The following is a 27,732-nucleotide window of genomic DNA, read 5'->3' as shown; positions in this document are numbered from 1 at the left end:
TTCATTTGAAACAAAGTTTAAAAAAAGATTCAGCCTCTTTGGAAGTTGATCACGCTACCAGATTTATGTCTTGACTAAACGTCTCGCAGGTTCAGTCGTAAAATGAGCATTTTTCAGCTGGATTCATCTTGGAGCCCACTGGACAGCTGAAGGCTTGGGCAAATGGTGCGAAGTTCATCATCGCCTTGTTGCAGTCTCCGCCGTAGAGGTTGTCAGCAGGTGTCTTGGAGCAACTCGACAGGCAGGCAGTAATGAAGAATACCTTCTCCTCAGTCAATTCCTGCGAAATTGTGTGACACGTGTTTATTATTGCAACAACCACGTAAATATTACAGTAGCCAGAATGTAAACATTTTGCAGCTTTGCGAAAAGGTATATATGGCAGTTTCATCGATGAAGCAACATTAACCCTGCGAAAGTTTTCAAATCAACTTCACTTTTCCCAATGAAGGCTACTACTTTGAAAGAACAATGTATTGAAGCCGCTCCGCTGATAACTTGCGTACCTAGGACAATGAGCAATTAAACAATTACGCGAGTGCTTTTGGCTGCTGTGATATTCCTCCAAATAGGTTAATTGCGAAAATATAGAGCAAGATTTGAACACTTCGAAGATGCAATCAAACACAAAACTTCTTTTTAAACACATTCACAATGGCTACTTTTCCCTCTTGAATAACGCAAGAATCTTCGTCAAGGCATTGTAAATAGATAACGCTGGAATTTCTTGAAATGCCATAGAAAAAGAAGAAAAGGCACGAAATGCACCACTGAGCCACCGTTATTACTTCGCAAAAAGCAATCATTTAGGACAAAAAAAGCCATGTTGTGTGATTATTTTTAAGTCACTGGCAACTTGTATTTACTGGCTTTCTGAGACGTCCAGCAAAATAAGAGATGCTTTCAGAGACAATTGACCACTTAACCATCGAAATATACACTCGTGCCGCATAGCAACTAACTTTTCGTAGAATCTTTTAGAGCTAGATTTTTTCGATTAAATTGATATATGCTTGTTCAATGCGCCTACTTCGCAGTGCCAGCATGACTGCTAATAACTCGACTGAATCAAATGTCTTCTCGTAATCCACGATGGCTATATACAGCGGTTAGTAGTATTCCGTGCATTTCTCTGGCTCCTGATTTATAGTACCACTGTAGTCTATTGTTGACTACCCTGTACAAAAGCCCACTTGGCCTTTTTGTTCATTTAACTCTAATGTCGTCGTATTTCTATAGCTATTATTTTTGTAAACAGCTTTTAAACAACCACCAGTAAGCGCATCAGCTTGTTATTTTCCAAGTTTTTCATTTGCACTTCTCAATGGAATAAGGTGATGTTAGCCTTCTTTGGAGGTTCCGGTACCCAACCCCGTTAAAAAACACTTCGCATGCAGGATGGCCAGTTTGCCTGAGAAAATCTGTACACCGTCTTTCAAAAGAATTGATGTTAACTAATTCCCACCGGCCGCTTTGCATTCCCTTGAAGGCTTTACTAATTTTCCCTGTCATTACTGGTGGCATGTCCGATTCCTCTGGGCTTCGACTGCTTACGCTATCTTCCTCGCTATCCCGGTTGTTGTACAAATCTGTAGGTCTCTTCCTAGACTTGAACTATCCTACCCACATTGGTAGTGATTTTGCCTTTCTTGTGTTTTTCGTGCAGATATCTAGTTTTTGCCGATTCCAAGTATTGTCTGCGCAGCTTTGAGACCTCGCCCTTTATTTAGGGCATGTTCCTTGCTCTTAATATTATGTACATTATTATGTCGCCTACTTTACGCATTTTATTTAACTTCGCAAGGTTTGCGAGTTCTGTTTTGTCTGTTGTGTTTGAGGCTATCATGCTTGACGTTTCTTAACGAGGTTCTTCCGTCTCCTGGGTGAGCTCCTCAGTGTCATGTTAAATGGCAGTACCTCCGACTTCCATTGCAGACTCCTGAATGATACTAGTCAGTATCATTCATTGCATCGACGCTAAAGATGACTTCAACGGTTAGAACTTAGTAGCTATTCTCAAGCGAGACCCTGAATTCCTGTCCTCTCCGTCTCAGCGCAAGCGCATGAACTGGCTTATCGCGTATTACTTTCAAAGATGGCAGTCTTCCTTCGGGACCTTCGACGCAAAAATTTTGGTCTGTCTGTCTGTTCATTTGTCTGTTTGTCCACCTCTAAACTGCGAACGGTCGACTCTATTCGCAGCGCCCACCAATAATGCTCAAGATTCAGCGTTAACTTGTGCGATTGTTAATTAAAAAGCAATTATTGCGCATATTTGAGGAACCATAACAACACGTATGTATTCTGCATGTGCGTCTTTTACCAGGAAAGGCATGCATAGGTAATTCTAAGGAGCGTAGCGTTTATCACGCTGCGCTGACCATGCAACACTTGCACGAAAAGGCGTTTGTTTCAAACGCTTTGCTAATACGACACGGTGGTGGCACCTACCCGTCGCCTTGCGTTCTACACCTTATCACCTCTGATACGGGCGCGCAAGCTTGTCTAAGGGCCAGGCTCTTAGTTTTTTGTTAAAGTGCTAGATGGCGCTCATGTCTCACGTGTGACGTGACTTGACGCGCTCGTTCGCCTCCGCTGCACGGCACACAGCGCCTCCAGAATACCATTCACCGATTTTCTTGCGCAGAACATCAAATAAATGTTTTGTTCACTTTCTTCACAAGCAAGACTATCGTCTTTCGACGACATTTGCAGAGAACATGCAGATACAGGGCCAATTTTTAACCATGCATTATTCTTGCGTAGAAAGACCGCGTAGGCTTAAGTTATCGGCTGGAATCTCTTTAAAACCACGTAGCGTGAATACATTAGGTGGCATTTGTTGGGAGATACATGCATTACCTTCTCCGAGTTTCGTCATCTTTTATGCGAATGATTCTTTTGATGCAGGCCGGTTATTATACGACGTTTTGGAGGTCTAATATGGTTCACGATGAAAAAGCGGAAAGGAATCGCGACACTAACTCAATAATATCTACATATAAATTTTTTTATCGAACCTTCCGTGCGCGAAACGACTTGTCGTGAAGACAAGGCGCATCAATATACCAAAGAGAATTACGAGCCCTAAGAGTATTTTGGATGGTACACTGATACACTTCACCACAATAATTATTGCGTGGGCATGTGGTGCTTTTGTGCAATATATGTGATGGATGCGATAACTCAGTGTCATATTTTGTGCATAAGCGTGCTGAGTTACGTTGGTGTTCCTACGCATCTTTGATGACGAAGAACGGTTGATGTTTATATTTATTTAAATGTTCACTGTTCACGCATACGCTTTTACCCGTGTGTAAACAGACAATTTCTTTGTTACACATAGAAGCCTAGGTATTTTTAAATGATAATAAGTTTATAATTTGTGACCAGCATCCCCTTATGAGGGCAAAACATACTAAAAAATGTGGCAAGGCTAGTCACAGGATATGCTGGAATAATTTCTAATGCTGTGTTTTTTGTGCCATCTTGATTTTGCATGCTTCCTTCGTCAAGACGCACTAACAGCTTTGTTAGCGAATCACCTACGCGCTTCTCCGCTGCCTCGTCATTGCGTTCGGTCTCAAAACCAATGCCTCGTGGATATTCTCCACTTTCTATATCAAACAACGCATGTAGGGCGTCCTGTGAAATTGACCAGAAATTGACCAGCATAGTTCCCAATGGGAGAAAGACCTGTTTGAAGTGTACCCCAAAATTATATTCATTAGGGTGAAATATTGTTATCCGCACAATTCGACTGAAACCTGCTATCATGTTCCCTGCACGATCAAGGTCTCTGGCGATATGCTGCATCGTCTTATCCTACTCACACTAACGTCGTTACTCTAATGTTGGAGACAGTAAAATAATTAGGCGTGGAGAAAAAGGCGAATGTATTGGCATAGCTACAATCTATATTTTCGAGTCCCAGTCTCCTGCGAGCATTTGCGTCCCTTTACTGTAATGAAAATATAGGCATGTATGAGACTAAAAAGGCGGCTTGCGAATATCTATACCCACCTCTGACAATTGGGTGTCGTTGTCTCCTTGGTGCAGCTTAAAAGCTTCGTAGGCAACTTCGATTGAAGGAATCTCGGGAAAGATGCTGGCATTTCCGGGCAGACAACCGAGAACGCGCTGCTCGAAAGTGCCAGGCGCCTTGTCACTAGGCAGTGACGTCATTGTATCACCTTGAGAGTCAATCTGCGAGCAGTGCTTACGTTTAACAAATACGCTACAAATAGTGGCCAAGCTTGCAATCAAGTACGTTTGCATGTTCATATGAGACGTTCTTTTTTTCTCTCAACGTGAAAACAAGAACCTGAGAAAAACTCAAAGCTCATTGGAAACTACAGAAACACGGAGACACTTCAACGTACAACCACTACAAGTGCGAGCAAGTCACAGCTACAGTTTTTGATGACTTAATGCTAGCAGCGGTCAGACAAGGCACAGAATGCACAAAACGACACAGGAAAATCACTAAATTTCAGCTTGACTTGAATCCTCGCAAACTATTCATAGATACCTCCACTGCACACACTCAAGTGCCAAGTCACTGAGAAGTGTCAGAAAAACAAACCGCCATCTATTATGCCGCCCTTCCGTATGCTCTTTGTTTCAATATATTGCCGCGAACCATGCATTGGGTTTGTTTATTTGTGTTTTTGTTTTTTCGGCCTGGCTGCGCCGGCCTGTGTTATCACTGTTTTCACAGCGTTTCGAACAAACGCTATCACAGCGTTTCGAACAAACGCAATCGAACAGCGCTTGTTCCGAACGGATGGCGTTTCGAACAAACGCTATCACGGCGTTCTCGATACAATTCGAGTATTCGAGAAACCCTCGCGCTGAGGGATATAAATTCCCGCACAGCCGATGCCGCGACCTTCGATCGCCGACGCTCACTAGCGTGCCCGTCGTTTCGCCGGCCGCTGCTTCGCTGCCTATGTATTCTTTCAGTTGTTAGGGGAGCACAGGTTCGCTCCAATAAACTTGTTTTCCTTATAGACAACTGCGTCGTCCTTTGCTGCGTGACATCTGGTGGAGGTGCGGGGTACATGAACTCTAAGCCATTGCCAAGCCGACAAGTAAGCCCAATACGACAAGCACGCCCAACTCGTGTCAGCCGCCGACAGCAAGGCCTTCAGCCAGATTTTGGACTGCTCCCGGATAAAAAGAGGAACGAAAACGTAAAAACCACGATGATCAACGCAGGCACCATGACCAGCGCTACCAACCCTCCCGCCGTTCTGCAACAACCTCGTGAGCCCCCATCATTCCGAGGATCTCTTGGTGAAGACCCAGAAGAGTGGCTGGAGAAGCTGGAGCGCATCCGCATCTTTAACAGGTGGGATGACGAAGAAACGTTTCGTCATGTCTTCTTCTATTTGGAGGATGCAGCTCGAACGTGGTTTGAGAACCATGAAGGCTCCCTAACCGACTGGACTGTCTTTAAGAGCGAATTCCTCAAAACATTCGCTACGGTTGTGCGGAAAGAACGAGCCGCCCTTTTGTTGGAGACGCGAATGCAACCCCCTAACGCAGGTGTTGTACTGTTTGCTGAGGAGATGAAGATGCTGTTCCGGAGAGCTGACCCCGAATTGGCAGAAGATAAGAAGGCGCGCTTTCTGATGCGGGGAGTTAAACAAGAGCTCTTCGCTGGACTCATCCGCAACCCCCCTAAGACCGTCGCTGAGTTCGTCACCAAGGCTTCGATGATCGAGAGGACCTTGGATATGCGTTCGCGGCAATACGATAGACCACTCAACTCCCTTTCGGTGAACCCGGTAAACGCCCCTGGATTGGCGACGGAAGACTTGCGGGAGACCATCCGCGCCATCGTTCGCGAGGAACTGAGGAAATTGTTCCCAGCAACGCCGCAGCCCCAAGTCACCTCCCTCACTGACGTCGTCCGCGAGGAGGTTCAGCAAGCACTGGGGAATTCCACGCCGTCGGAAGCATCTTGAGAACCACAAACGATGACCTACTCCGCTGCTGCTCGTCGACCCCGACCCGTCCCAACCCGTTATCAAGAGGCCCCGCCGTACCACCGCCCAATGTCGCCCGCCCGACCCCCTGTAACCCGAAACCAGGCGCCCAAGAAGACCGAGGTGTGGCGAACGCCAGATATTCGTCCGCTGTGCTACCACTGCGGAGAGGCCGACCACGTCTACCGCCGCTGCCCGTACAAGAGGCCTGGTTTGCGTGGGTTCTCCGTCGATGCACCCCGCCCGCGAGCCGGCCAGCGCCCATTTGAGATCGAAGAATACCTGTCGAACACCAGCCGTGGACCATCCCGTTTCAACCGTTCGCCATCGCCCTACCCGTACCAATCCCCCAATCATCACAGCAATGCTGACTTCGCCCGTGGAAGGTCCCCAGCCCACGAGGGGGAAACTAAAAGCAGCAACTTCTGGGGGTGAAGTTGCACAACGGCGAGAAAATGAAAACCCTCCAATGACGCAAGACCGTGATTCACGACATGCCCTCATCCCGACGACCCGACGACACCCTGACGAGATCCCCCAAAACGACGACAGCTACGCTGGGCGACGCGTACCCGCAATGACGAAGCCTGCCACTGAGAAGACGACGATGACGACGCATAGTGCCCGACCATCAACACGCGCAAGCCGCGATACGACGCCCCGACGCACCCGAAATTCGAGGAAAGCGGCATCTGACGTCCAGTTGTCCATCGACGGCCTTGACGTAGTCGCCCTCATTGACACGGGAGCCGACTACTCGGTCATGAGCGGGTCATTCGCGTCCAAGCTAAAGAAAGTTACAACCAGATGGGACGGTCCGCACATTCGCACAGCAGGAGGCCACCTCGTGACCCCAAGTGGAATGTGCACATCGCGCGTCACCATAGACGGCACTATGTACCCTTCGGAGTTCGTCATTTTGCCTAACTGCTCCCGCGACGTAATTCTCGGAATGGACTTTTTGACGGACAATGGCGCAGTAATTGATCTGCAGACCAGGTCGATAACGTTTTCTTCCGATCACTCCACGACGCCGCAGCCGAACCTCGGACACCGTGCTGCTAAAAGAATCGCCGACGATCACGTCACCCTGCCACCCCGCGCAAGCTTGATGATCGCCGTCTATTGTGAAGGTGCTGCTCCTGACGTCAACGCTATCGTGGAGACTGACCAAAGGTTGCTTCTAGACCGCGGTGTGTCTGTTGCAAGAGGCATTGCGTGGTTTAAGCAACGCAGATCCCACGTTTTCGTCACAAATTTCACCGAGGAGTACCAGCATTTAAACAAGGGCGCTGCAATTGCGTTCCTCGAAGAAACGCAAGAAGCGAGTAAAGTGATCGCGGTCGCCACCTTTGAACGCGCACGCGCAGATGCTTCCAGGCTGCCACATCTTTTCGACGTGAGCCCGGCGCTGTCACAAGAAAATCGGGACAGATTACTGGAGTTGCTCCGTCGCTACAGCGAGTGTTTTTCCTCGAACTCGAAGTTACGTCAGACACCTTTGGCGAAGCACCGGATAATAACCGAAGATGGAGTCCGACCTACTAGACAGTCACCGTACCGCGTTTCTTTACACGAGCGCGAAGCCATCCAGACTCAAGTAGATGACATGCTCAGCGACGACATAATACAGCCATCGAAAAGTCCGTGGGCTGCGCCGGTTGTACTCGTGAAGAAAAAAGATGGCACTTTAAGATTCTGCGTTGACTACCGGAGACTAAACAAAATCACCAAAAAGGACGTGTACCCCCTGCCACGAATCGACGACGCCCTCGACCACCTCTGCCACACCAAGTACTTCTCATCCATGGATTTGAGGACCGGCTACTGGCAAATTGAAGTGGACGAGAGAGACCGAGAGAAGACTGCATTTATAACCCCAGACGGTCTATACGAGTTCAAGGTGATGCCGTTCGGGCAGTGCACGGCGCCCGCAACGTTTCAGAGAGTCATGGACACTGTGCTAGCAGGCCTGAAGTGGCACACTTGCCTCGTATACCTCGACGACGTTGTCGTACTCGCCCGGACTTTCAACGAACACCTCACAAGATTGGAATCTGTACTCGAGGCCATTCGTACGTCGGGGTTAACGCTGAAGCCTGAGAAGTGCCGTTTCGCGTACAAGGAACTCAAGTTCTTGGGTCACGTCGTGAACGCCGCGGGAGTCCTACCTGACCCGGCAAAAACATCAGCCATTGCGAACTTCCCAAGGCCGAAAGATAAGGAGGGTGTGCGAAGGTTTCTCGGACTGTGCGCATACTACCGGCGCTTCGTCGCAAACTTCGCACGCATTGCAGAGCCACTCACGCGCCTGACGAAAGAAAGCACCCCTTTCAGCTGGGAAAACGACCAAGAAAAGGCATTCTGCGAGCTGCAACAACGCCTGCAAAACCCGCCCGTGCTCGCTCATTTCGACGAAAACGCCGAAACAGAAATGCACACGGACGCCAGTGATATCGGTTTGGGTGCCGTCCTCGTCCAAAAGCAAAGCGGTTTCGAAAAGGTAATCGCCTATGCAAGCCGTGGTCTGTCGAAGGAGGAGAGAAACTACTCTGCCTCCGAGAAAAAGTGCCTGGCTATCATATGGGCCATTTCAAAATTTCGCCCATACGTCTATGGATGCCGTTCAAGGTTGTGACAGACCATCATGCGCTGTGCTGGCTCGCCAATTTGAAGGACCCCTCTGGCCGTCTTGGGCGGTGGAGCTTGCGCCTGCAAGAGTTTGACGTTACAATATTCTACAAATCCGGCAGGAAACACTCCGACGCCGACTGCCTGTCCCGCGCCCCCGTCGACCCACCACCACAGGACTCCGATGAAGACAGCGCGTTCTTCGGAGTCGTGACAGAGAGCGACCTAGCCGCCAGCAGCGTGCCGACCCTGACCTCCGTGCCATGATCGACTACCTCGAAGGACGCAACGTCGCCGTGCCTAGGGCGTTCAAGCGCAACTTACCAGCATTCAGCTTCAAAAACTCCATCCTAGTGAAGAAGAATTTCAACCCCGGAACCAGAACGAATTATCTACTTGTCATCCCCGCACACCTTCGTGACGAAATTTTGGAAGCGTGCCACGACGACCCGTCTTCCGGACATCTCGGAACAGGTCGCACGATTAGAAAAATCAAGGCGAAATACTTCTGGCCCCGCCTTACATCCGATGTCACTCACTACGTCCGGAACTGCCGTGACTGCCAGCGTCGAAAAACACCACCGACAAGACCCGCCGGACTTCTGCAGCCGATCGCCGTCCCAACGAGGCCCTTCCAACAGATCGGAATGGACCTTCTGGGCCCGTTCCCTACATCCCGATCCGCGAACAAATGGATTGTCGTAGCGACAGACTACATGACGCGCTACGCAGAGACCACCGCTCTTCCTATGGGAACTGCACAAGAAGTTGCAAAGTTATTTATTAGCCCAATTGTGCTGCGACATGGAACCCCTGAGGCCCTAATCACGGACCGCGGAACGACCTTCACTGCGGAGCTCATGCAAGGAATCTTACGCTACAGCAACACAGATCACCGAAGAACGACGGCGTACCACCCCCAAACGAACGGACTAACGGAATGGCTGAATAAGACAATCGGGGATATGCTGTTTATATATGTCGACGTTGAACATAAGACGTGGGACGAAGTCCTCCCGTACGTCACGTTTGCGTACCACGGCTATCCAAGAAACCACGCAGATGACACCGTTCGAGCTCGTCTACGGAAGACGGCCGACTACGATGCTCGACGCCATGCTTCCGCACGTAGAAGACGACGACCTCAACGTCGACGTCCAAGGATACCTCCGACGTGCGGAGGAGGCCTGCCAGCTCCCTCGAATTCGTATAACGGACCAGCAACTGGTGGATGCCGGACGCTACAATCTCCGACGCCGAGACGCCGAGTACCATCCTGGGGATCGTGTGTGGGTTTGGACTTCCATTCGACGACGTGGACTCAGTGAGAAACTTCTACGACGCTATTTCGGACCCTACCCGATTCTACGACTTGTTGGCGAACTAACGTACGTAGTGATCCCTGATGGTGACTCCCGTACATCACGACGACGCACGCGGCCCGAAGTCGTCCATGTGGTTCGCTTAAAACCTTTCTACGGACGATGACGAACTTTTATTTTAATTTGTTTGGACTGTCCCTTATGTTAGCATCGGGTCGATGCACTCTTAGAGGGGGGGGGGGGTAATGCCGCGAACCATGCATTGGGTTTTTTTATTTGTGTTTTGTTTTTTTCGGCCTGGCTGCGCCGGCCTGTGCTATCACTGTTTTCACAGCGTTTCAAACAAACGCTATCACAGCGTTTCGAACAAACGCTATCGAACAGCGCTTCGAGCGTTCCGAACGAACGGCGTTTCGAACAAACGCTATCACGGCGTTCTCGATACAATTCGAGTATTCGAGAAACCCTCGCGCCGAGGGATATATATTCCCGCACAGCCGATGCCGCGACCTTGGATCGCCGACGCTCACTAGCGTGCCCGTCGTTTTGCCGGTCGCTGCTTCGCCGCCTGTGTATTCTTTCAGCTGTTAGGGGAGCACAGGTTCGCTCCAATAAACTTGTTTTCCTTATAGACAACTGCGTCGTCCTTTGCTTCGTGACAATATAATTCATTAGAAGTCTTAGTGTTGTGCTTTGTCGTGCTGTGTATATATGTTCTGCGTGTTGGCTAGTACTATTATGAATGGTCTGTAAAAATATACTGGGCGGAGGGGGAATTACCTTCCCAAAACCACAAATATGAATATGAGATACGGCGTAGTTCAGAGATCCAGACTTCGACTACATTGGTTGTTTAAAGTGTACCCAAATTGGAATACACGAGCCTCAATCATTTCATCTGACATCAAACATAACGTGCTAATCATGACACACATGCCACGTGCAGTCCGATTTGCACATCCTGGTCTCAGAGAACTGGCGATCATTTAATTAAGAAATCAACAAAACTGGTTTTACGGCACATTATTTCATGATGAACAATAATGGCGGTAGAAGGAAAGAAGTGGTGAATTTAAAGGCCCTATTTTTTTCTTAGACACAAGTAATAATGTGAACTAGCAGACAACAGGGGGAAGCAAAGTATGAGAGATGTCAGTAGTAAATTGGGTACATGTGAAGAAACAAATGAGGAGGAAAAGAAAACTTGTCGCCGTCGGGGATGGTCTCTGCCCCGGGCAAGTCATCCTTTCATCCGCTTTTTTCTCTTCACGGTAACATTAAAATTAGTGGCAATATTATCCCCTATGCTTTACTTGGCAGTATTGCATGGTTGTTCTAGTTTATAAATTTCAGGTAGCCACATCACAATCACGACATGAATGTCACCGAGGGCTTAAGTTAAAAATGGCTCGCTCACGGTATACACCCACCCGCGTTTCGCCGGCTTTTTACTCTAAAATAGGTGCTGGACAACATAGTCGTATTGAAGGGGACGAAGGGAGCAGACTGTAGATTGAAGGTGAAACTGTTTATTTGGGCCGAACTTGCGGCCGACAAACGAAAAGTAAGATTACAGCAATACACACCGGCGCTGATAGCGGCGAACGGAGCGTCGGCCGTCCACTAACTGACAAGCGTTGAAGCGTGTCGACATTTGTACACCTGGCGTCCAATATCCTAGCATTATCGCTAGCGATAACGTCAGTTTCAGAAAATCTGTAATCTTCACGAAGTGGGCGCGCTAATCTTAACTAAAGACCTACTACAGACTTGAAGCTGCTCTAAATCTGCAGGCGCACGCTTTGCGCTGACAATTACGTACAATGTAGCGGGGTGATAATAAAGCTTGAGGAAGGAACTTGGCAGTATGACAAACGTAAATGAAGGTGGCAACACGAAGATCATCACTTACATGGCATGCCCAGCATGATTTACATACAATGGTGCCAAAGTCTTTTCGGTCATTCAACTAAATGAATATATATCAAAATTAGAATGACCAGATATGTGCGTGACAAAAAAGAAGTATATCCCCGTAAAGGGTACCTTGGGAAGCATGCGAAGCAGATTATGGATTGACTTCCGTAAAGTTAGCGCGAAAGTTGCCTTTTATTTACACATCACCACAGTAGGTGACTTCCTAAGTTCAGGGTTGTGTTTCCTCTCGAGTGTAACGGCCCAGTGGTCCGTAATGTGTAGAGTCACGCAACGAACGGATTGCCTTGCTTCAACCGTATCACTGCTTTTGCCGCTGACTCGCGTTGCAGTAGCTTAGAAGTGTGGCAGCTTGCGCTAGTTGGTATGGCATGACGATAGTTATAGCGCGAGAACAAAACGACGACACAGAGACAAGACCTGTCTTTCGTGTCCTTCTTGTCTCTGTGTTGTCGTTTTGTTCTCGCGCTATAACTATCATTGTTGCAGTAGCGCTTCGAAACGAAACGTAAACCAAAGCTGAAGCGAAACGTAAGAGCGCATTCCCACTAGAGAAAAGAAGCGAAAGCGAAAATGCCATAGCCGCAGGAAAAACACGACTGCGCGCGCCGAAGATGTTTACATTCGTCCTGCCCATCTCGCTGCCGCTGACGTCGATACCTCAACAATTATTTCGCTTTAGCCTGCTTTCTCAGAACTAAAGTTTGTGCCGAATTCTAGTTATTTCCGCCAGGCACTGAAAGTAAAGAGCTCGCACATTTTCAAACGCTGTTTCGGGAGATACGCCAGCAGAAGCGACACGAGCAAACGCACCGGCAGCGGTGGCGGCCAATTCAACCGGCTGCACACGAAAGCGAGACACGTTGGGGCATGCCGACTCGCTGCTCCTGCACCGCCGAATTCCAGAGTTCTCGGCGATCGTAATCCAAACGAAGATCTCAATGAACACGTCCTCGTTGAGGCGGTGAAGCTTTGTTGTGCTGCACGGGTACTATGTCATTTGGGCCGATGTGAGCCACCACCGACGCCTTTACCGCATGTTGATTTTGCGGTCGGATGGTTAGATCACGTGGTTTGATCTAGCGCTGCCAAAGTCGTGCAGCGGAAACTGGAGACTGATTGCTGCGTGCCGGCCGTGCGGCATGATTTTCCGGCCGCTTGGGCGGTGAAACGAGCCGGTTTTCGGAGGTTTAGCCGTTTTCGCTCTATTCGGGGCCAAGTGTGAACACGCCCTTCGGCTTCGCGCTGTCGCGCCGCTTCGACGTTTGCTTGTCGACGTTGACGTTTCGCTTCGGCTGCGCGATTTCTCGTTGCTTCTGTTGATTCTTGCAGGAGGCGCTTACGGTGTGCTTCTGATTCTCTCAGTCAAAGTTCGGGGTCGGTTTGCCACCGCTGCCGCTTCGCAGCAACGGCTCGAGCCCTCTTCTCCTCAGCGAAAGTGTTAGCATTGCTGCTGGTTGTGCATCGTGGCATTCACACTCGTGTTATCGCGATGAGATTGAGTATAGACACGACCGCTCGATCTGTCCTTTAGGGGAGAATCGAGTGGCCGTGGTAGAGCGGAGCCTGCACGGGTCATTTTCATCTAGTGGAGCTGCCGTGGCACCTCTAGCGGTCTCATCCGGAAGCTTGGGTCAGCTGTTGGGCATGCGCAGAGGGTGCGTGGGTGGCGCCGAGGGGAAACAGGCTCGACCATAAGCTGCTTCGCATGAATAAATGACAATAAATGACAGGGGGTAACATCAAAGTCTTGACATACATGTCACGTACAGCATGACACGCAACGCTCATGGCGTGCTCGCAGCCATTTCACTAGCTTGAAAAGCACTAAATTCGGTAGTACGTGACATGACAATATGCCGAACACAAATGACAGGTCCAAGAATGCAAATAGTGACACACATGTCATGCACGGCACGGTTGACATAACGCACAGTGTACTATGATGGGTTCCCGACTGTTCTGTTTTATATACCAAAATTAGTGTGGCAGGACATGAGTGCCTGACGAGCATATGACAAGTGATTTATCGCATATACCACAATATGCGCTTTATTAGGGTGACAAATACCAGATTTTATATGCGTGCATGCATCACAAAAGTGCGATATACGTAAACTAAGTGTCATGACTTCAATGACTTCATTTTGCTTAACTTCATGACTTCATTTGACTGAAAAGCAAACAAGGCAATGTACGCAGCTCCTCGCTCCTGCGTAACATTTGATGAATTATCACACTGCATGGAACTAGCTAAATTGTTTATTATACATTTGAGTGATTTAAGAAAAAAAAACCGTAAAAGGCATAAACTAGTTTGACAACCTGAATGTATTGTTATTGTAGCTAGCTCCGTGTCAGGAGAGACTGCGGACTTGAATGCTGACCTACCATTACTTATGAAAAAGTGTTTGAACATTTGCGCTACTAAAAGTTTTCCCTAAGGCTTCACTGGTTCCTTTGGGTCTCACCCTTGTGCCCCCTTACCTCGACTCCCTCGCTTTCAATGGCGCTGATGAGTGCCCGAGAATAGAGGTACAAGAGGCCGCCGTGCAGCATAGCCATGGTGCCATCTCGATAGTAGAGCGGCGGTGCCAGTGCTCCGATGCAGACAGAGAGGTGGTTGAGTACCTCTATGTAACGGACATATGGCAGATCGTAATTGTCACCGAGTAGCAGCTCTTCTGAAGCCGCATCAGTGCCGAACAGCAGACGCTGGCTGCGATGAGTCTCAATCCAGAACTCGGTGAAAGACGGGGCGTCATCGGGAAAATCTTTGTAAACTTCATCGAGCCGACTCTGAGACAGGAAGGTCTCCGAAGGCCATATGATAGTATGCACATTGCTAAGCTTCTCCAGGGCTCGCTTCTTTATCCTCGAGTCCAACCATGAGGTGGCACCCGTTTTGTTTGCAGCCACCTGCGGTGAAAGAACATCCCGGCGTCCTACATGCAAGTTACGCAGAATTCGTACTCGTGTTCCTTGAGTCACCCAGTGTTACCTCAATTAAGGGACAGGGTGTCAGCGCGAACTAGCCATTGTTGCCGTAGCGGGGATTTGAAAAGGAAATCCGAATTGAAGCTAATAGGCAAAGTAGTCATGTGGTGTAATTTTATCACCGCACTTGTAGTCTAATAGTACCGTTCATATTACTGAACAATAAATGGAATTTTTATTAGAAAACAGCGTTAAAATACCAGCACTTTTTTTTCCATTCTTTGTCGTGAAGCCGCAGGTAATGATATTAGTGACAATGAATTCCCTATGTGCTCGTGCAACTGATGCACCAGGGAAACGATTTTTGTGATATACAAAATAATACTAGAACATTCGAGCCAACCTGTCAGGTGGAACCTTAAATGTCAAGGCAGCTTTTCCATGGAATCCCAGATTTGGTTGAGTAAGCAGGCTACCTACCAGTCGCGTACCAGTCGCATATCAAAAAACGTACCAGTCGCGCCTAAAACATGGTTGAAGTCTAGCTTCAGTCTAGCTTTTTTTTTGCCGAACTCTGTTTTGTCAAGTCGTCAATAAAACACGCGCGTAGCATCATAATTAAGAACTTGCGCGTAGCATCAGCATTTATGGCAAGAAGCGCATACAATACATGCCAGCCGGGCGTTTGCCATCATGCCTACCACTTAACCGCTCTGTATTCGAAGGTGCGTTCATGCCATTGCTGCCCCTCAAAATAAACTGCATGCATCCGGCGGACAGCTAAATGTGGAAAGCATCTTGTCCTATAATATGGTGGCACAGGATCTCAGGGGGGCTTAAGGAAGAGAGAAGAAGGGGGTACGACGCCACAAGTATGCACCACTTATGGTGGCGTCATGGTTGCCGGCGCTGAACTTAAAATGAAGTCGCCCAATTAAAAACAATGCTTTGCTCGGTGACGATTACTAGTTATTCTGATGCCTGTGTAAACTGCGAAGCCGCGCACTACCCTCGGTTTTGTCTTTGACGTCCCCATTTCTTATTCGTTGTGGTGAAGGCGCCACTTAGTGCCTGTCATAACTGTGGCACATCCATAAAACTTTCTGTATGTCAGCCAGCAAATTAGGCGAAGAAACAACCACTTCACCAGTACGCGCATTAGTGGCATTTCTGTGGAACTGTGTGAGGCCGCACATTCCAAAAAGCGCAAAATCGCAATTATCCTAAAGTGGGGTAACTTTATACAATAAAAGCCACTCTCACGGTTCGCCTCGCGGTTACTAGCTGTCTTAAGTAGATATATACCTTTACGATTTCCAGCGTGTTTTTATCTATCCCAAAGTTCTGTTTTCTGTCGAGACTGTCACACACTTTTTTTGTGCATTTTAATTTTCATACCTATACTGTTCTGCTTTCCGTGTGCAGCTCAGCAATCATGAGCTGTAACTCGTCCCCTGAGTTACTCGTCAAGGCAATGTCATCAGCGAATCACAGGCTAATAAGGTTACTCTCTATTGATTTGTTGTTTCTAACTCCTCCCAGTATAGGGCCCTGAAGACCTCCTGCAAACAAGCAATGAATGGCGTTGAAAAAGTCTTGTCTTCTCCGCCTTGCACCCTTCTTTATTGGGACTCTGTTGGGTTCGCCTGCATTACTGCTCATGTCTCGCCTGAGTCAAACGCCATGTTGTTAGCTAAGAAAGCCTTTTATAGGAGCTGGGGGTATTCCGTGTATTTCTCATACTACCTGATTGGTATACATTCATACATTTGATGTACCATTCATTCACACAGACTCTAAATCAACTCTGAGTTTTTGTCCCTTCTTTGCCCCTCCAGCATCATGAACATTATCATCCTAAGCAGCTATCATTTTATTATTGAGATGCACATTTCCATTGAATACACCCTACCCTCGCGGCCACTGTTTGGATAATACCAGCAAAAAGTATTTGATGCAGTCGTAAATCACGGCACCTAAAAGGAGACAGAAAGTGGTTAGCTGCCGACTCGTATTTTTCTCTCTGAAAGTTATCTATGGCCAACTTTTGCAACATACACTTCAAAAGAAATGACATCATTTCTTCTATCATAACTTTTGGGTTTGTTGAGAGACATAGCGCTGGACAACTTTGACGAAGGAAGACCAGCCTCATACTTTAGCTGTTGTGAAACACCCACCTGCCCAAAGTGTTCTAGGTGTTCGATGATACCTTGCCGTTCCTCAGTCGAAAAATGAGCGACGAAAGCCAAGGCGGCTAGAAGAAGCTTGAAGCTTGGCTCGACTCGATGAGCGCAAAAACGAGGCCGTGCTTCTTTAGCACGTTCCTCACTACCATACATTATAAGCAGAAAGCTTCTTGGGTAGGCTACTGCTGCGTACGTTTCTACAAAGAGGTATGCCACATGGCGCAGCAGCGCTGTGTCATTGACTCGACTTAGTATCGTCATGATGCCGTTGAACACAGACAGGTCGCTCACAAGCACCAATTCGTCCAATGTGACAGGAGGAGTAATTCTCAGAGCGGCATTGAGCATGTCTTTCATGTGCCCCGCAATGAGCAGAGAAGTGACATTGTCAATATCGCCCAGGCGAAACAAGGCCCCCGTGCGAGTTCTGGAAGGACCGGTGGGCGCTAGGGTATTGAAAACGTATTCGAGAATGTCAATTGTTCGTGACATTTCATCGTTGTCTGGCGTACTGCGTGAGTCGTTAGCGAATATTCTAAAGAGTCCAGTGTACACGCTTTCCAAGTGTTTCTTCGGGATCGTCTGCATCAAAGTTTTCCATAGTACAATCTTGTCGTTAGTTCCGAAGAATATACGCCTTTGTACTTTCCCTGGGACAGCTGGTAGAACCCTCAGAGCAAACCAGAGGTCGGCGTTCCAGTTGAAGGAAAGGTCGAACAGGGCCATAGCTGGTGGTACATCTTCGGGCGATTTCTCTGGCCAGAGGATACCTCGGGCATTCATGAATTTTTTTATGATATCAATTTTGGGCCTCTTTTGCGCCATGCAGCTTTTGAACATAGCACCAACTTTCCTGCCAGCGGGAAAGTGGACCAAACCTTTTCTAAGTGTCTCTGGAAACATGTGAACCCAGTGCAAGCGCATGTCGTTCATCTGGGAGCGTGACTGGTACGCCTTTCCACTACCCGACCAGTGACCGCAGACGTAAGCACGAAAATCTTCACAGGGGTCCACGTCCTTATCAATCTGAGCTTCTATACGGTCCCTGCAAAGTAAAAGAAGTCAGCAACATCAGAAGCCACCAATTGCTATGAAAAAACCATCTATTCACTGGCGTTATCGAATTTCTACCGTGAAATAGACGTGTTCAGGCTACTATGGGTACTCTGTTAGCATGGGCCACATGCAGATCAACAGCAGAATATCTACAGACTCTAAAAAATGCCATAAGCTGGGTCTCCGCAGAGCAAAGTAGGTACAGGAGGTGTGCGAGAACAACGTAGCTATATATAGCTGGGTAGTGAGCAAATGTGGTGGCCGATGAGTCCGTAAGTGGGTGCAAAAACTCCACGGAGCCACCCTGCTTTTCAGAAGTAGTAAATGTGTAGGGCTAAGGTTTTACATAACGAAACGGCACTCCCGAACCTGCAGTCACTCGTACGTGAAAACAGCGCATCGGAGGGAGTGAGCGCAAGTATGAGGGTGAAGTGAGTGCAGCACTATACCCGTACATGACGTCTTTTGCAGGCAGGCCTTTTCCACCAATAGGACATACTTATCAAGCGAAGGGCTGTGTTTGTCACCAGTTAACCATAAATATTCAAGATAAGAATTTAATAGTCTTCAGTAAGTGGAATGTACGCAACAGAAGGTCAGGAGAAGTTAGTCCAGCTGAATAGTTGGTAAACGCTATAAAGAAATTTGCAAGACATGATAGTTTTGTACGACTAAATCTGGTATTGATCACAGGGTATCTCCTGACACTTGTTTTACACCTTACATGTTGAGATCTAAAAGGTAAATAGAAGACTACACCCTCGTATATGCCATAAACCCTCGTTTATGCCATTCATGCCATTTATTAGAGAACCTAGTTCATGCATATATGTGGATTCCATTATATACGACGCTAACCAAACGTCGCCAAAGGCTTCACGTTTGTGATGGCATATATATCGTCCATGCCACAATAGAGAACATATGAACACTATAGCATTCATGCCATGATCTATCAATTATGCTTGGAGTACCTTAACAACCCGTGACGTTAATTTGTGTCACGTCACACCAAATCAGAAAACAATCCTGAAAGCACCAATGCTTTTTAAACATACCATTACATGCATAAGTAAACAAAACCAACTTCAGGTTACGCAAAAGAAGGCAAAATAACATTATTTGTTGTCTTAGCGGCACTGTAGTAAGTACGACATGAATAAATTTCTCATGAATGAATGAGGATGAAAATGAATTAGTAGAGACACTCATATGTATTCATATAACGCGACTTTAGTGTCGTGCCCATTCAATGTTCGGTCTATGTACGTTGTATGCCGTAGTGTTTTTCGTCGCCTCAAAATTAAATTACAAAGGTAAACAAACTTGATATGAATGCCATGAGAGCCACATTATATTGTCATTGATATCACACGTATACTGTCAGCATGAACTGATATTTATGTCATAACCTTTCATTTCTTAGTCACACACTTGCTGTACATTATGCTTTTTGTGGTGTATGTCGAAGAAGAGATTGAGCAGCCAAGTTAGATAGATAGATAGATAGATAGATAGATAGATAGATAGATAGATAGATAGATAGATAGATAGATAGATAGATAGATAGATAGATAGACAGATAGATAGATAGATAGATAGATATATAGATAGATAGATAGATAGATAGATAGATAGATAGATAGATAGATAGATAGATAGATAGATAGATAGATAGATAGATAGATAGATAGATATACTCCATCAAAGTGCATTCGGATCGTCCGCAAATACTTTATTTAAAAATGAATGAATGCAGTTTTGAGGCTCGGCATCCTTTGACAACGTGGCTTTTCGGCTATTTGATAATTTGCTTCAATAGGTGCCATAGCTCTTACAGACAAGGACCAAAAAGATACAAGACAAGCGCTAATCTTCAACTTGAAAGCTAGTTCTTTTCCTGTAGTCTGTTTATTGTCCGTGTGTGTTGGTGCTATGCAACTTTGGAATCCCCGTCAATATACTTTAATGGTAATCAAACTCGCCAAACCCATATATTTTTGTTGAGGTTTTAATGCAGTTTGTGTGTTGGACTGGCCTACCATATTCCATGATTTTTGTGACGCACCAGGCTCTAAGCACCTTATTCCGCAGGCGCACTTGTTCGTCTATGTCTTACCTGTGTTCCTGGCAACCTTTCGTGACACAGAACTGAACACGACGCGCCTTTGGCCTCTGATACAGCAGCAGGAAAGTGAATCCGAGGATTACCACAATGATAGGCACTGCCAGCAACATTTTGGTCTCGTACGGAAAGCGGTGTCTCTTGGGGGCCACACTGGCTTGAGATGGTTCCTGGAATACGAATGAGAAGGTTTATGATCGAATTGTCGACCAGATGTGCCATTCAGCATAAAAAGCTTTTGGCTCACATTCAGAGGGCGTTAGTTGCATTTTTCTTACCAAAGTGTTGGCCCATTTTGAAAACATTCCTGGGCGCAAATTGAACACCAATGAAATACAAGTATGAAAAACAGCACAAAGTTTTCATCAAGTCTTGCTGTACTTACATATTAAGCGCCGCTATCGGTGCCGAAGCTCTGTGCCACCCGTCAACTGAGCTAGTAGTAGCACAAGCGCTTTGGATGGTAAGTGTATTCTATCTATCTATCTATCTATCTATCTATCTATCTATCTATCTATCTATCTATCTATCCATCTATCCATCTGTCTGTCTGTCTGTCTGTCTGTCTGTCTGTCTATCTATCTATCTATCTATCTATCTATCTATCTATCTATCTATCTATCTATCTATCTATCTATCTATCTATCTATCTATCTACCTGTCTGTCTATCTACCTGTCTGTCTGTCTGTCTGTCTCTCTGTCTGTCTGTCTGTCTGTCTGTCTGTCTGTCTGTCTGTCTATCTATCTATCTATCTATCTATCTATCTATCTATCTATCTATCTATCTATCTATCTATCTATCTATCTATCTATCTATCTATCTATCTATCTATCTATCTGTCTGTCTGTCTGTCTGTCTATCTATCTATCTATCTATCTATCTATCTTTCTTTCTATCTATCTATCTATCTGTTTGTCTGTCTGTCTGTCTATCTATCTATCTATCTATCTGTCCGTCTGTCTGTCTGTCTATCTATCTATCTATCTATCTATCTATCTATCTATCTATCTGTCTGTATGTCTGTCTGTCTGTCTGTCTGTCTATCTATCTCTCTATCTATCTATCTATCTATCTATCTATCTATCTATCTATCTATCTATCTGTCTATCTGTCTGTCTGTCTGTCTGTCTGTCTGTCTGTCTGTCTATCTATCTATCTATCTATCTATCTATCTATCTATCTATCTATCTATCTATCTATCTATCTATCTATCTATCTATCTATCTATCTGTCTATCTGTCTGTCTGTCTGTCTGTCTGTCTGTCTGTCTGTCTGTCTGTCTGTCTGTCTGTCTGTCTGTCTATCTATCTATCTATCTATCTATCTATCTATCTATCTATCTATCTATCTATCTATCTATCTGTCTGTCTGTCTATCCATCTATCTATCTATTTATCTATCTGTCTATTCATCTATCCGTCTATTCATCTACTTATCTATCTATCTATCTATCTATTAATTTGTCTGTCTATCTATCTATCTATCTATCAACATCTATCAACTTGATCTATCAGTTGAAAAATAGCTATTCATCAACATCTATCTTATCTATCTAGATGCCTGCGAGTGGTTCTCTCAATATCAACTTCTTAATTTTGGAAAGCAAATAATTGAAATTACTGTCATGAAAAAAAGGCATGACGTTTATAACTGTCTGGTTATGACATAGCTAATGTGGGAATCTCGTCGCTCAGCCCGTCAAACTCTTTTCACCAGAGACGTGTGGCACATATGACGGGCCACAGTATGCGGGGATGCGTCACAGTTGTCTGGCAGTTTAGATCTACCGAGGGTTAAAAAAAGTCACTATAAACAGCGTTGAACCGATGAGTGCAATGAATGCAGAAATCGAACCCAAGCATTCTGCGTGGCAGTCAACTAATCTACCACGGAACCACGCCAGGTCTCGTACTTCTTTTGGAGAAAGACCCTATGCAGGCATAATGATGGTGAAACGTGAACTGTAGTGGCAGTGTTTCCCATCTAATAAAAAAAAAACATTACGTGTGTGCTCCTATGATACAGCCGTCAAACTTAAGCGCCATCCACTGAAGTACGTCTAGGTAGCACTATCCAGTGTTACCAAATCCGCAAGCACAAGCGCTACATTTCAGCTCACCGCTTCTGGTGTTGGTAATACTAGTATTGTTCTCCACATTGTTCCGAAACTGTAGGAAGTTAGCTACAAAGAACATACGTGATTGTTCAACATACATGTCAGTGCGTGTGGCTTTGTACAAGTGTTTAGTGTAATTTCGTAACGTTTACCTCTAGAAAAAAAATTACGCAACCTCCACCTTCCCTCCTAATGCTTCCCAGGACATTGATTCCAATGGTACATAGGATCAGCCAAATTTTTAGCAGTCATGATTGGCAAGACTGAAAGAGTGGCTACATGAAAAATGTTGATTGAAAGGTGCAGGTGACCTGAGAATGATGAAAGGCACATAAGCTTAAAAACTACCAAGTTCTACTTTGACGAGTTTTAGAGAATTTTTAAGAAATTTTACAAAAAGTATATTGATAGATTTATGAACTATAAACACAGCCCTTTTAACTGCCACCAAAGAAATTAAAAATTCAAAGCCAATTTTGTCACGACAAAACTGCAGTGCGAGCTTACAATCTCAATGAGTAGTCATGTAAACGCATTATCTTTTTTGGACGTCATCAGTAAGAATTCAAAAGAGTACGAATCTCTAACAGATTTGACTGTCTATTTCGTTACCACTAAGGACATTACAGGCGAAAGCGTGTGCTTATGAGTCTCTCATTAAATTTTACACTACCAGTATATTACTAGTCTCTTCTCCCTCAAAAGCTATCGCACACCTCACCTTTTGTTACCACCTTTGGCAAAAACCCACGTTTGAGCAAGCAGTGAGTTGATCTTACAACGTCATACGCCCCTAGTGGCATATGGATTACGTCGTGAATGAAGCCACCCCTGACTTCACAAGACTTGACGTTTGGTCCCAATATGTTCGGTATCTTTTGTGTTCACAGCGATGCCAGATGTTTCGGAAACGCGGCGTACAAGGAAATCGCCTCAGCAACTTCAGAATTTTCACGCGAAGAACTTACCGCGGCAGTCGCCACGCGATTCTCCAGCAACTCGTCCAAGGCTTTCAGCGATTGCCTGCCCTTGCGGCGTTTGTCCGGAGAGGCCGCGGGGCTTGGAGAAGACGCAGGACATTCCGACGACCCAGGAGAAAGACCCGACGCCGCGGCCTTTGCTTGTTCAGGGGCTAGAATAGCCGGTGCTGAACCGCCTGGTTTACGGAGAACGTTGGTTGTCGCATCTCTCTTCCCATCGGTTGCACGGGGGACTCCACCCACTTGGACCTCCGTCTGTTTCTCCTTTACCTGCAACGTGAGGTTATTCATTTGTGACGTCGAAAGGGTAACGCATTTTCGCATGAGAAGGATGTGCAACCGCTTGCATATTGAAAGAAGCGCTAGAGCGTAACTATGCTTATTTCCATCGATGTTTCACTTTGCGAATGTGTCTAACGTCACAGTTTGCAGTGATTTTCTCGTAAGAATAATGCCAGTGGTAGAAGCTATGACGAAAGCGACCCTTGATGTATTGACTTCAAATTCCGTTTTTCTTCATTTTTTTTGCCTAACTTCAAAATAAAAAAAACGCCATTGGCATCAAAGTTACTGCGACGTTCACGCCGGTGATTTAAAACACTACACGAGCTTAAGCATCAGTCGCTGCTTGCATTCTACGAAGAGGTTCTTTTTCAGGCGAAGTGACCATTTTTCGTCATAGAGGCCGGAGAAGCTTTGAAACATTTTAACGCTCTAAGCTCCTACAGGTTCTTGTGATTGATTTGATCGATATGTGGGGTTTAACGTCCCAAAACCACCATATGATTATCAGAGACGCCGTAGTGGAGGGCTCAGGAAATTTCGACCACCTGGGGTTCTTTACCGTGCATTCAAATCTGAGCACACGGGCCTACAACATTTCCGCCTCCATCAGAAATGCAGCCGCCGCAGCCGGGATTCGAACCCGCGACCTGCGGGTCAGCAGCCGAGTACCTCAGCCACTAGACCAGCGCGGCGGAGCAGGTTCTTGTGATTAAACACGAAGGAGAAGTGAAGAAGTTTTGCATCTCCGTTGTGAAAATTTTCGTTAGAGGTGTGTGTGTGTGTGTTTTTCTTGCTAGATTATCTTCGAGAGTGCATTGTTGTCTACGGTAAGCGATTATTGCCTTCCAACCAACCTGGTTACACGACCTCTCTAAAGGTAAACCAGCACAAATTTGAGACATCGCAAAAGGCGCATTTTTAGCTTCCTTGTTTTGCAGTGTTAACACTTTCCCCACACTGGAGTCAGCCAAGATGTATGAAATATTTTCTTTAATATCAATGTTTTCGTCGTCGAGTATCGGCGAGGCAGCTCCACCACTATAGACATTCTCCAGTCGTATCAACACAGTTCCACTAAGTTGTCAAAATCAGCGTCCTGCATGCAGTACAAAAATTCTTGTCATATAGTCATTGGAGACAACGCACTCATTCTTGTTTACGTGCACTACGAGCAGATGGCAGATCTACTGCTAGTACGTCGCAAATTGGCGTTTCTCCGTGACGTCGACCTGCCGAGACACGTCACGTGGAAGCTGCACCCTCGACATCAAAACCGAAAGACAATTTTTATGATTGTAGTGCTAAAAACGTATATGATGCATTCCCAGACACTACAGTACTTTTTTCTGTTTTTTAGAACAGCAATCCCAAAATATTCAAAAAACTGTGTCAGTACTCCTTTAACTGGCCAACGTGAATATGCTCTAAGCGTTGCGTTCTGGCACATTTCTTAAGTCTTCAGACTATACGAGCGCGCCAAATGTCACGGAGATGCAGCACGCAAGGAAGCTCCGCATAAGGACATTCATCCATCTTGAAGCACGGAAATGTTCTGGTCCTTTGCAGAAAGTGCCCCTCCGCAATGCGGTAAACATTAAAGGCGATGAAACACAAGAGTTGATCATTGACCAGTGGTACTTCAACGCTTTCGGTACATTTGGTACCGAACAATATGCATATGCAACAGCTGAGCACCGGCACAACATTCATAATAGAGTTTCGCAACCAACAATGAAGCTGTGAATAGTAAGGAGCTACAGATTTTCTATAGCAACTCAATCGTATGTGGTATTTTTCAGTGACCAGCAGGCGTTGGTAATGATGCTGCGCGCGACATTATTGGTCATGTTATACTGTTCTGAAAATCCTGACCTTCAGATTGTTAGATATTGATGTTTCAAAAATTCTCTGATGCGCCTGCATATACCGCACCATGCCCTACAGCAAATATAAGCGCAAAAAAAGAAATGTAGCAAAAACACATTCTGTTCGAATTTCATACAGAGAAATGATTACACATATACCCTTCACCAAAAGTAAGTTGCATAACACCTAGAAGTCATGTATAAATCCTATATTTGCGCGCGGAAGTGAGAAGCCACGTTACAAAGTGACGGGGTCTAATCTGCATCCAACAATATATCTTGAGTCGAGATCTCTATATTGAGTGAGCTGGCTACCACTTTAGAGAAGTCACGCCATGGAAGCAAAGACAACGACAGAAGCCATACGGTTAGCCAATGCTTGCATAGAAATAAAATACACTATTCAATTATGACTGTTGACGTTTTTAGTCCCTAAGCAAAGACACAATTGTGAGGAATGCCGTATTAGAGGGCTCCATAAATTTCGACCCACTGCTGTTCGCTAGTGTGCACTGAATTCAAGTACACGTCATTTGCATTTCCTTGCCATGTGAATGCGTCCAACGACGGCTGGGATTCGATCCCGCCACCTGTAGGTCAGCATTCGGAAATCCACCGACGATTGCTTTACGGTCTAATGTTGATTCAGAGTGCAGCTTCGAGTTAGAGCCACGCCCACTTTGTTTGAAATTTTTTGACAATGCACAATTGTAGCAATGTAACATTCGTTACAAACCGCCAAAGAAACTGCAGCGCTCGAGTGCTAGGCACCCCACTCTGTGCATTGAAGGCGTTACCAACCAAGTGAAACAACAACAGCTCTCGACTTTACCCACACGACTGTACGTCGCAGGTGATGCGAACAAATCGAAACGCCCAGCAGCGAAAGAAACTGTAGTGCTCGTACCAGCCCTGCATGCGTGCGAGTTCCGACCGATGGGTCAGTGTGCGTGACAGAGGAAGAAGGCGATGTTAGAGGCTACTGGCTCGCGAGATCGGCAGACTCTGCGTTCGCAATCTTCTATTCTCTCTATCGGCTACTGTAGCGAACACAACAGTGTCGGCGCTAAACGAAGAAACGGGAGCCTGAAAACTTTGCTTGTTTGGGAGGTACGCGGTTGAGGAATCACTGATCATTTCAGTGCTCAGGGCCTCCTAAGTGATGTACAGCCAATGAGTGAAGACACCAAGCTGTATGCTTTCCACCGATCACTATTTTAGGATAAGCTATAGATATTAAAAGGAATGGCTGACCTGGACATCCCGATTTGTCGCCGGCTTTGTGGCATAGCTCTGCGCGAAAGCTTGCGCACCGCGCGGTGCTTTGCTCGGCCTCCGGCGGCGCTGGTCACTCTTCCGCCCATCCAAGGCGGCCGTCTTGTCTTGCGCTGGAGGCTTTTCCGATGCCACGGAATTCGGTGGTATCGCCTTGCTTGCAGGCTTTGCCGTGGGCGACATTGCGAGCAACTTCGTTGGTTAGCGAATCGAGAACCGCCGCAGCTGACGAAAGATGCGTTCGACCCAAACGACCAGATGCCTTCTTCTGCGCGCGCCTCGCGCTCATGCATCTTGCTTGCTTGCGACCCTTGTGGTTGGTTGGTTGGTTGATTGGTTGTTCCTCAGAGTCCTGGCGCAACCCACTACGGGGGATGGGCCATAAAACGCGGGGTGCCTCATTTGTGATTGATTGATTGATTTGTCGGGTTTAACGTCCCAAAACCACTATTTGATTATGAGAGACGCCGTAGTGGAGGGCTCCGGAAATTTCGACCACCTGGGGTTCTTTAACGTGCGCCCAAATCTGAGCACACGGGCTTACAACATTTCCGCCTCCATCGGAAATGCAGCCGCCGCAGCCGGGAATCGAACCCGCGACCTGCGGGTCAGCAGCCGAGTACCTTAGCCACTAGACCACCGCGGCGGGGCGCCTCATTTGTGAGGTGGAGTTGTTTTACCACCCTGAATATTTAGATAGTGACATTTAAACAAAGAACCAATTGGTAAAGGATAGATTAAAAATAAAATAGAGGTAATACAAAGAACGAACAGGCTATAATGGTTTGAAATAAAGTGAATTTATGTCTCAGCTTAACATTCTAATTGCTTTGTTGCCTTTAGAAAACCACATACGGCCTCGCAAACATTCCTGTGGCTAAATCCCTTTTCAGTTGCTCCAAAGTTGCTTGACAAATTTCAGGAGATTATTCTTGAAGCTGGAGATTAATACACTAATAAATTTTACAATAGAGACAAAGAGAAAAAAAAGACAAGAACAAAAGCGAAGCGGCTACTGAAG

The 27,732-nt window shown here is 46.3% G+C and overlaps 1 protein-coding gene across 1 annotated transcript; it reads right to left on the bottom strand.

Annotated features, from left to right (window-relative positions):
• Positions 1-26,894, bottom strand: LOC119168422 (endothelin-converting enzyme 1-like). Its single transcript, XM_075867855.1, has 7 exons — positions 26,691-26,894; positions 23,275-23,556; positions 20,183-20,358; positions 16,999-18,052; positions 14,369-14,800; positions 4,024-4,206; positions 1-280 (listed from the first exon to the last, which is right to left on the bottom strand). Exons 1-7 carry the CDS (start codon positions 26,892-26,894, stop codon positions 92-94), a joined length of 2,520 nt encoding a protein of 839 aa, XP_075723970.1. The 3' UTR covers positions 1-91.
• Positions 26,895-27,732: the final 838 nt, after the last annotated feature.

This window comes from Rhipicephalus microplus, chromosome 6 (genome assembly GCF_043290135.1).
Source record: "Rhipicephalus microplus isolate Deutch F79 chromosome 6, USDA_Rmic, whole genome shotgun sequence".
In the NCBI taxonomy this organism is placed as follows: Eukaryota; Metazoa; Arthropoda; class Arachnida; order Ixodida; family Ixodidae; genus Rhipicephalus; species Rhipicephalus microplus.
Note: the sequence above shows the minus strand (reverse complement) of the source record. Positions and strands in the feature narration are given on the sequence as shown.